This window comes from Lupinus angustifolius, chromosome LG18, assembly GCF_001865875.1.
Source record: "Lupinus angustifolius cultivar Tanjil chromosome LG18, LupAngTanjil_v1.0, whole genome shotgun sequence".
Lineage (NCBI taxonomy): Eukaryota > Viridiplantae > Streptophyta > Magnoliopsida > Fabales > Fabaceae > Lupinus > Lupinus angustifolius.
The window spans coordinates 8,309,406-8,319,557 of NC_032026.1; the positions used below are offsets into that span (position 1 = coordinate 8,309,406).

At 33.0% G+C, this 10,152-nt stretch overlaps 2 protein-coding genes across 4 annotated transcripts; both read left to right on the forward strand.

Annotated features, from left to right (window-relative positions):
- On the forward strand, window positions 2,289-5,171 carry LOC109332156 (transport and Golgi organization 2 homolog). 3 transcript variants are annotated; one of them, XM_019567015.1, is made up of 5 exons: window positions 2,289-2,493; window positions 2,571-2,754; window positions 3,424-3,630; window positions 3,872-4,063; window positions 4,147-5,171. In XM_019567015.1, the coding sequence occupies exons 1-5, from the start codon at window positions 2,411-2,413 to the stop codon at window positions 4,276-4,278; spliced, it is 798 nt and encodes a 265-aa protein (XP_019422560.1). In that variant the 5' UTR covers window positions 2,289-2,410; the 3' UTR covers window positions 4,279-5,171. The 3 variants fall into 3 exon arrangements, with proteins under 3 accessions (XP_019422560.1, XP_019422562.1, XP_019422561.1); XM_019567017.1 differs by having other exon boundaries at window positions 2,290-2,493; window positions 2,564-2,754; XM_019567016.1 differs by having other exon boundaries at window positions 2,290-2,493; window positions 2,579-2,754.
- Window positions 6,646-8,471, forward strand: LOC109332234 (transport and Golgi organization 2 homolog). Its single transcript, XM_019567147.1, has 3 exons — window positions 6,646-6,930; window positions 7,172-7,363; window positions 7,447-8,471. The coding sequence occupies exons 1-3, from the start codon at window positions 6,661-6,663 to the stop codon at window positions 7,576-7,578; spliced, it is 594 nt and encodes a 197-aa protein (XP_019422692.1). The 5' UTR covers window positions 6,646-6,660; the 3' UTR covers window positions 7,579-8,471.

Genomic DNA, 10,152 nt, shown 5'->3' on the forward strand with positions numbered 1-10,152 from the left:
TCCTTACCAGTAGCCGAGGCTGTTTGTACTTGATTTCCTATTACACGCTATACACAAATATTCCAATTAGTTGCAAATATGCGAGGTAAGGGTGTAGCTTGAGATGAGACTTCTTTGTAAAAAATACAACTCACGAGACTCAATTAATCTTTTAAAGGACTAATGTACTACTTTTACCTTACAAAAATACTCCATTTAACTTTTTTATACATTTAATCTTTTTTTATAAGAGCTGGTTTTAGTTTTGATCTTTTTATATTATCATTTCAAGTTTTATAAGGTTGTTTGCTAAAATAGCTACATTGTTAATTAATAAAATAAAAGAGTCTTATTAACTAATGACACTAAAAAGCATTAATTATCTCATATATTCTATATCTTTTGATGTTGAAGATTATGTACAATTTAAGAAGTTATTAAATGATGTGAAAATTGTCATGTTAAAATAATTTCATTTAATACACATTGGTTGAAATACTTTGAATATGTTGTTATTCCTCCATTTCTATACCACTAGATTTTGAGTCAAAACAATGTGATTTCGTAAAAGCAAGGTGGAACTATTTATTTCCTACAATTTAAAAAGTTTTATAAATTCCACTATAATGATAGAAGATTCCACTGTGTTGGTCATTGACAAATGACGACCTTCATTATTCTATGAAAAATGAGTCTGGATCCTTTCCTGTAATGGAGAGGTCAATACTAGAATTGTAACATGTGACAATTTTATAATCAATGGTCAAGATTTTAAAATAAATTTATTTAATTTTAAATTAAAATAAGTTATGGAAAATGTTTCTAATCATTCTCATCTTCTCCAAAATTAACTTTCTCTTCTTCTTCCTTAACATCATCCTACCACCATAAAATCTTAAAAGTTATTTATGCTTGACAGAAAATAAAGCCTTTAAAAAGACAAAAACTTTACCCTCTCTTTCTTCCCAAAATTTAACGGAAGCCATGTCTCATCACATTAATGGAGGAGGTTAATGGAAGAAGAGAGAACTTGATAATCTCATCAGTGTTATATAATATCACCACACATGTAATGATTTCACATGATTTTACATTGAGAATGCTTGGTCTATGAAGGCGTCAAGGAGGTTAATGGAGGAGAGAGAACTTCAAGGTTTTTTTGTGGTAAGTGATTTTGGAAAGAAGAAGAGAAGGGTGATAAACATTTTCCATAATTTATTTTAATTTAAAATTAAATAAATTCATTTTAAAATCTCAACCCTTAATTATAAGATTGCCACATATTACAATTCTACTTTTGTACTCGCTTCTCCATTACGAGAAAGGATCCAGACTCATCAAAAATAGCACTCTCCTCACTAACAGGTAAAAATAAAATTGTATTACATATAAGTGAGTTAAAACATGTCTTAAACTTTTCCGTCAATTTTACTTTATCATAATCACTTTCTCCATATATGATTTTATTTCCTAATATTTCATACTCCTTTCATGATATAACATTCATGGAGTAATGAGGAGTTAAAAAATAATTAATAATAAGACTATAATCTATATCTATACTACTTATATAAAGGGAAAATCCAAAATAACCACTATTATGGTGTAATTTGTGGTTCTCTCTATTTTGCCCTCACTATATTTTAATTTTTACAAAAAAATCATATATAACCTAATGTTCTTCTCCACCTAATATATGCTCATATTATTTGGTTAATTATTTTTTATTCTTACATTATGACTATCAATTTTTAATGTAGAATATTACACCAATCAAATAAAGTCAAATGTATATTACAAATATTTAACACAAAATATTATGTTTGACATTTATGACATACAAACTATACATCATGGTGTAATTTGTGTTTTCCTATTTTGCCCTCAATATCTTTTTATTTCTACCAAAAAAACCATATAATATTATTTTTTTATTTTATCCTTATTATCTTTTTATTTTAAAAGTGTATTTAAAAAATTGAATATTAGACCAATTGAATAAATTCAACCGTAAATTTAGCGCAAAAAATTATATTTGAATTTATAAAATACAAATTATACGTTACAAACGATAGGAAAACGGATTGACAAGTATGACAGTGTATGTCAACATGCTAATTAAAAATAAAGTATAAATATTTATTATTTTCTTTTAAAACATTTGAAATAACATACAAAATTAATGTCTAAGAATCATTATCGGAGAATCAATTATTGCAAAAACAAATATAAAGATAATATTTTTATTATTTTATATACAATAATGGAATAACAGTTCCCAAACAACAAAACAGGAGCAGATGTTACAGAGCAGGTACCTGAGCTTAAGTGTAAATGCTTACAAGAAAGAGGAGCGAGGAGAGTATAAACATTGCAAAATATCATACACATAAGCACTCATCGGGTGCACCGCCGGCGTAGGGAATTAATCATGTGTATCGCAGTTTTCATGTGGCAAGCTCATCCAAAATACCCTTTCCTTCTCTTACACAACAGAGACGAATTTCATTCTAGGTGAGTCTATTCGAATTATTCACCTGTTTGTCAAATTTCTCGTTTAAATCGATTGATTAACGCTTCAAAGTTGAAAGGCCTACAGAACCATTGGCATGGTGGGAAGATGGAACAATTTTGGGTGGTAAGGATATGGTTGGTGGTGGTACATGGTTAGGTTCCACTAGAGATGGAAGAATAGCTTTTCTCACCAATTTTAGGGAACTTGATAGCCTTCCACATCCCAAGACTAGAGGCGATTTAACCCTTCGTTTTCTTCAGGTCACGCACTCTTTGTGTTTGTTATTTTGTTTCTTACAACTTATTACTTATTTTTGTACAATTGTACTTTCTTGCACTTTCCTAGTCTCATATAATAACCACCGACAAAAATTTAGTTACTACTACTGTCACACTGTTACTATTGTCATTGTTCATAGCAATTTAGCATTAAGTAAGTTGTTTTGTCCTTAAAGTTAGTCTTGATTTTGATTTTAGTTCTAAAAAATCTTTTTTATCTGTTTTGACATTAAATGTTTATGGAGTTTACATTTGTTTGGAGTGACAATCATGCACTCTGAAAGAGATTAGTTCGTTACGCATACGATGAGGATACCCTTGGTAGTACCCAAAAAATGTTTTAGAAGTTTGATTTTAGTTTTTACATGCTAGTGAAGTGATGGATATGTGAAATTGTCAACATGACAGTTGACCATGTCAATAATTAGTAGTAGGTGATAATAACATACTAAATCAATTTTTTTGGAACATTTAAATACCAAAAACAATCAAAAAGTTGTAGGTATTAAAACTAAAATGAAGTGAACTTTTATGATTAAAAACATATTTCAGTGCTGTTATTGTTATTATTCTCATTTATAATTATGTATGACTAGTCTCATCCATTATGTTACATTCATTAATCATTATTATGCCAAAACAACACAACAGAGTAACAAGAGTCCGCAGGAGTTTGCGGAGGAAGTACTGAAAGAGGCACATCTATATAATGGCTTTAACCTCATTTTAGCTGATATTTGCAATTCAACTATGATATATGTGTTCAATAGACCAACATGTGATCAGGTCTCCCTTACCCGAGTTACACCTGGGATTCACGTATTGACTAATGGAACACTGGACGCTCCTTGGCCGAAGGTAACCATACTGGTTTTACTTTGTAGTTTTGTGCCAGAAAATAATTATGATTGTACAATTGTTGTAGTTTCACATCAGAAAACTTTGTTATTTGGTAGCAACAAAAAGTTATCTCCCACTTCAATAACTTCGGGATCTAGTGCACTTGTTATGAATTCTTCCTAGAACCCAGATTAATTTTCTGTCATAAACTCACATGTACTAAAGTAATTACAGAAACTGAATTTGGCACTCTTTTCAGGCTGAACGACTGCGCCATAATTTCGAAGAGCTTATTGATCAACACAGTGAAAATGAATTTCCGATTAAAGAAATGGTTGAGAAACTAATGACAGACACTACTAAAGACGAGGAATCCATGCTACCTGGGATTCATCCTCCAGCACGAGAACTCCCCTTGACTTCTATATTTGTTGAAGCAAATTTTCCAATGGTAAAAATAACACATTCCACTTGTTTACTTGCTCAACCCTTGCTTTTGCATGTGCAAAGCTGAAAAGTTGCTTATATGCTTAGGGACACTATGGCACTAGGAGCTCTTCTGCCGTGTTTGTGAAATCAAACAAAGAAGTCAGTTTCTATGAAAAATATCTGGACCAGGAGAAATGGAAAGACAGAATGGTCACTTATCACATCAATGACAAATGATGATCGGTGGGGACATAAGAGTAAATAATTATCTAGATACCCGGCATTGTTAGCACTGATTATCAGCCCTCAACTTTAGAAAAATAATTAACATGAGGGACTCATGATAATGTTAGGAGTTATTAAGATATGGTTCAGTGCTAGTACTCTTCTTAGGAAATGTGAAAGAGCTTACAGTACCAAGGAATTAGGACTTGGCTCTGTTATCTCAAATGAATTTATGTTGTTATATAAACTTATATGTCAAATATAAAATGAAAATAAAAAAAATTATAATTTCTTGAATTAAAGGATATGTGAATTTGGGAATAACAATTCGAATTTTCAAATAAAATGGGAAAAAGTTTGAAGGAAATTATTTTTATCCTGACTTTGGGAAAATGAAAAAGTTTGCTTTTGAAATTGAGGGGCTTGCAATAATAGAGTGTAAGATGAAAAATAGGTCTTGACACTATAAATAGGAGCACCTGGAGATGGTGTGGCCTCCAAGAGACTAGTGGAAGAATCCACAAGTGAGTGATCCACTTTGAGTGGTGAGAGAATCTTTTTGTGAACAAGTATGTAGTACTCTTTGTAACTTTTGAGTGGGGTACTCAGGTTTCTAGAGTAGTAGACAATTTAGGTAACAAGCTTTTCCTCAAAAACTTGTATTCTTATTGAGATAGTGAAGTATTCTCTGAGTGTGACCATGAACATAGGCAAGAGTATTTAACTACTAGAGCCTGGCATATTTCTTATTTTCTTATGTTGTGTTTGAGTTCCTATCCGTGACTTTTGGTAAGCACTATTTCCCCCCAACAATGGTATCAACCTAGGCAGGTGCAGATCTTATCTTAAGCCTACAGCACTCTATCACTTACAAAGGCTTGCTCCTACTCTATTAATATGGCAGGTAAGACATCTAAGGTTGAAATCTCATTATTTTATGGGAAGATAAATTGTACTTGGCAGAGCACCATTCAAGATCTCTTGGCCCAGCATGGGTTTGATTAGACTTTAGAACAGAAGAAGCATGTTACTGTGAGTGCAAGTGACTGGAGTAAGAATCCAGCAGGTTGTGAGAACAATTCAAAAGTTATGTCCATTTATGGTCATTCCTCTCCTGATGTTTTTTTAATGTATATCCTTTTATAGCCTTATGATCTTCTTTTTTTCTGTTTTATCGCATTTTGTATCTTCTAATAAATGATCTTGCTATGATCTATTTAAAAGTTTATTCTGAGACTCTCATTTGATCAGAAGCTTGATTTGTGTTCATTCCTCAATTATGTTGCTTCTGATATTGTGTGATACTTCAAGCCTGATTGAATGGATTTCTTAAGTTTCTTCTACATGACTTTCGAACAGTTTCAGAGGACTCAACTTCTTGCTTTAGCATTGAAGCTTTTCCTATGATATGCATAGCTTTGTTCTCTCTAGGATGGTCTTGTTAGTCTTCCAGATCTCTTAAGTTTCTTCTACATGACTTTCGTACCGTTTTAGAGGACTCAACTTCTTGCTTTAGCATTGAAGCTTTTCCTCTGATATGCATAGCTTTGTTCTCTCTAGGATGATCTTGTTAGTCTTCCAGATCTCTCAATTGGCCTTTCTACTGAACCCAGATTTAAATTCAGATTTATATCCTTCATTCCTTAGCTGTCCCTAGCCTTTTGATGAATCTTCATTTTTTGATCTGGGACCTTTCTGATTGTGGTGTTACTCCTCATCATTCACTTGAAGATTTATCTTCTTAGTACTCTTCTCTTTGTGTAGTATCTTCTGATGTCGTTATCTTTTGATCCTGTTATTCCTGTGCTTATTTGGTTTCGCTCAAATGAGTCCTTCTAATATCAGAAACACTTAGATTTGCTACACAAGGTTTGTCTAATTAAAACCATCCTTTGGGGTCTTTGCCTCAACATTTGTAAGATGTTTGAAAGAGAACATGGAGAAATAAGTTAAATTTTTGTGCACTATTGATGGAAGATGCAATTAATTGGTGAATGATAACCAGTTTCATTATCTCTTATGTTCTAGTTTCATTATCTCTTATGTTCTGTTACTTTAATGTTAGTAGCTGTTTGGATCCTTTCCATTCCATTTAGGTTCGTTACGCATACGATGAGGATACCCTTGGTAGTACCCAAAAAATGTTTTAGAAGTTTGATTTTAGTTTTTACATGCTAGTGAAGTGATGGATATGTGAAATTGTCAACATGACAGTTGACCATGTCAATAATTAGTAGTAGGTGATAATAACATACTAAATCAATTTTTTTGGAACATTTAAATACCAAAAACAATCAAAAAGTTGTAGGTATTAAAACTAAAATGAAGTGAACTTTTATGATTAAAAACATATTTCAGTGCTGTTATTGTTATTATTCTCATTTATAATTATGTATGACTAGTCTCATCCATTATGTTACATTCATTAATCATTATTATGCCAAAACAACACAACAGAGTAACAAGAGTCCGCAGGAGTTTGCGGAGGAAGTACTGAAAGAGGCACATCTATATAATGGCTTTAACCTCATTTTAGCTGATATTTGCAATTCAACTATGATATATGTGTTCAATAGACCAACATGTGATCAGGTCTCCCTTACCCGAGTTACACCTGGGATTCACGTATTGACTAATGGAACACTGGACGCTCCTTGGCCGAAGGTAACCATACTGGTTTTACTTTGTAGTTTTGTGCCAGAAAATAATTATGATTGTACAATTGTTGTAGTTTCACATCAGAAAACTTTGTTATTTGGTAGCAACAAAAAGTTATCTCCCACTTCAATAACTTCGGGATCTAGTGCACTTGTTATGAATTCTTCCTAGAACCCAGATTAATTTTCTGTCATAAACTCACATGTACTAAAGTAATTACAGAAACTGAATTTGGCACTCTTTTCAGGCTGAACGACTGCGCCATAATTTCGAAGAGCTTATTGATCAACACAGTGAAAATGAATTTCCGATTAAAGAAATGGTTGAGAAACTAATGACAGACACTACTAAAGACGAGGAATCCATGCTACCTGGGATTCATCCTCCAGCACGAGAACTCCCCTTGACTTCTATATTTGTTGAAGCAAATTTTCCAATGGTAAAAATAACACATTCCACTTGTTTACTTGCTCAACCCTTGCTTTTGCATGTGCAAAGCTGAAAAGTTGCTTATATGCTTAGGGACACTATGGCACTAGGAGCTCTTCTGCCGTGTTTGTGAAATCAAACAAAGAAGTCAGTTTCTATGAAAAATATCTGGACCAGGAGAAATGGAAAGACAGAATGGTCACTTATCACATCAATGACAAATGATGATCGGTGGGGACATAAGAGTAAATAATTATCTAGATACCCGGCATTGTTAGCACTGATTATCAGCCCTCAACTTTAGAAAAATAATTAACATGAGGGACTCATGATAATGTTAGGAGTTATTAAGATATGGTTCAGTGCTAGTACTCTTCTTAGGAAATGTGAAAGAGCTTACAGTACCAAGGAATTAGGACTTGGCTCTGTTATCTCAAATGAATTTATGTTGTTATATAAACTTATATGTCAAATATAAAATGAAAATAAAAAAAATTATAATTTCTTGAATTAAAGGATATGTGAATTTGGGAATAACAATTCGAATTTTCAAATAAAATGGGAAAAAGTTTGAAGGAAATTATTTTTATCCTGACTTTGGGAAAATGAAAAAGTTTGCTTTTGAAATTGAGGGGCTTGCAATAATAGAGTGTAAGATGAAAAATAGGTCTTGACACTATAAATAGGAGCACCTGGAGATGGTGTGGCCTCCAAGAGACTAGTGGAAGAATCCACAAGTGAGTGATCCACTTTGAGTGGTGAGAGAATCTTTTTGTGAACAAGTATGTAGTACTCTTTGTAACTTTTGAGTGGGGTACTCAGGTTTCTAGAGTAGTAGACAATTTAGGTAACAAGCTTTTCCTCAAAAACTTGTATTCTTATTGAGATAGTGAAGTATTCTCTGAGTGTGACCATGAACATAGGCAAGAGTATTTAACTACTAGAGCCTGGCATATTTCTTATTTTCTTATGTTGTGTTTGAGTTCCTATCCGTGACTTTTGGTAAGCACTATTTCCCCCCAACAATGGTATCAACCTAGGCAGGTGCAGATCTTATCTTAAGCCTACAGCACTCTATCACTTACAAAGGCTTGCTCCTACTCTATTAATATGGCAGGTAAGACATCTAAGGTTGAAATCTCATTATTTTATGGGAAGATAAATTGTACTTGGCAGAGCACCATTCAAGATCTCTTGGCCCAGCATGGGTTTGATTAGACTTTAGAACAGAAGAAGCATGTTACTGTGAGTGCAAGTGACTGGAGTAAGAATCCAGCAGGTTGTGAGAACAATTCAAAAGTTATGTCCATTTATGGTCATTCCTCTCCTGATGTTTTTTTAATGTATATCCTTTTATAGCCTTATGATCTTCTTTTTTTCTGTTTTATCGCATTTTGTATCTTCTAATAAATGATCTTGCTATGATCTATTTAAAAGTTTATTCTGAGACTCTCATTTGATCAGAAGCTTGATTTGTGTTCATTCCTCAATTATGTTGCTTCTGATATTGTGTGATACTTCAAGCCTGATTGAATGGATTTCTTAAGTTTCTTCTACATGACTTTCGAACAGTTTCAGAGGACTCAACTTCTTGCTTTAGCATTGAAGCTTTTCCTCTGATATGCATAGCTTTGTTCTCTCTAGGATGATCTTGTTAGTCTTCCAGATCTCTCAATTGGCCTTTCTACTGAACCCAGATTTAAATTCAGATTTATATCCTTCATTCCTTAGCTGTCCCTAGCCTTTTGATGAATCTTCATTTTTTGATCTGGGACCTTTCTGATTGTGGTGTTACTCCTCATCATTCACTTGAAGATTTATCTTCTTAGTACTCTTCTCTTTGTGTAGTATCTTCTGATGTCGTTATCTTTTGATCCTGTTATTCCTGTGCTTATTTGGTTTCGCTCAAATGAGTCCTTCTAATATCAGAAACACTTAGATTTGCTACACAAGGTTTGTCTAATTAAAACCATCCTTTGGGGTCTTTGCCTCAACATTTGTAAGATGTTTGAAAGAGAACATGGAGAAATAAGTTAAATTTTTGTGCACTATTGATGGAAGATGCAATTAATTGGTGAATGATAACCAGTTTCATTATCTCTTATGTTCTAGTTTCATTATCTCTTATGTTCTGTTACTTTAATGTTAGTAGCTGTTTGGATCCTTTCCATTCCATTTAGGTATTTGATATGTACCATTTACTTTGGCTAACTGAAAACTTTCCTTTTTTAGAAACTTGTTAGTTGGCAGTTAGTTAGTTAGCTTTAAATAGAAGGTAACTGTTTTTGAATGAATTAGATCAGTTTTTTTTTTAGAATTCTTCTTCTTCTTCTTCTTCTTCTCCTCATTTTTGTGTTCTTTCTCTCAACTTCAATAAAAATCATTGAATCCTCTTCTTCCAAAAAGGATTCTTCATTTCTTCTCACAAATTCTTCGAATTCCCTTGTAATTCTTAGAATATATACTTCATTCATATCAATTGGTATCAGCTTTGGTCTTTCCTTGGACTCACGCATCGCAATGGCAGAATCAACCAGAAGCCAAGCTTCATTAAGAGAAGTGGAGGAAAGGTTGGAGAGCAGAATGTCTGCGAGGATTGAATCAAAAATGATAAAGTTGGCTGGGTCTATTCAAAAATCGTTAAGTGATTCCCTCAAATTAACGATGGAGGAATTGTTGAAGAACAACTCTGAAGGGTTAGAAGATTCAACAAGATCTCGTTCTACACATACAGGGGAGAAATGTCACAGTTCCAACTATGCTTGTGGTACTCGTTTGTCACTGATTGATTTTCCACGT

Bases quoted from the DNA above. Each gene is read 5' to 3' on its own strand.
- LOC109332234 (XM_019567147.1), top strand. From the start codon at position 6,661: ATGACTAGTCTCATCCATTATGTTACATTCATTAATCATTATTATGCC. The intron at 6,931-7,171 runs GTAACCATACTG...CACTCTTTTCAG, and splicing joins TGGACGCTCCTTGGCCGAAG to GCTGAACGACTGCGCCATAA. The intron at 7,364-7,446 runs GTAAAAATAACA...TTATATGCTTAG, and splicing joins TTGAAGCAAATTTTCCAATG to GGACACTATGGCACTAGGAG.
- LOC109332156 (XM_019567015.1), top strand. From the start codon at position 2,411: ATGTGTATCGCAGTTTTCATGTGGCAAGCTCATCCAAAATACCCTTTC. The intron at 2,494-2,570 runs GTGAGTCTATTC...CAAAGTTGAAAG, and splicing joins AGAGACGAATTTCATTCTAG to GCCTACAGAACCATTGGCAT. The intron at 3,631-3,871 runs GTAACCATACTG...CACTCTTTTCAG, and splicing joins TGGACGCTCCTTGGCCGAAG to GCTGAACGACTGCGCCATAA.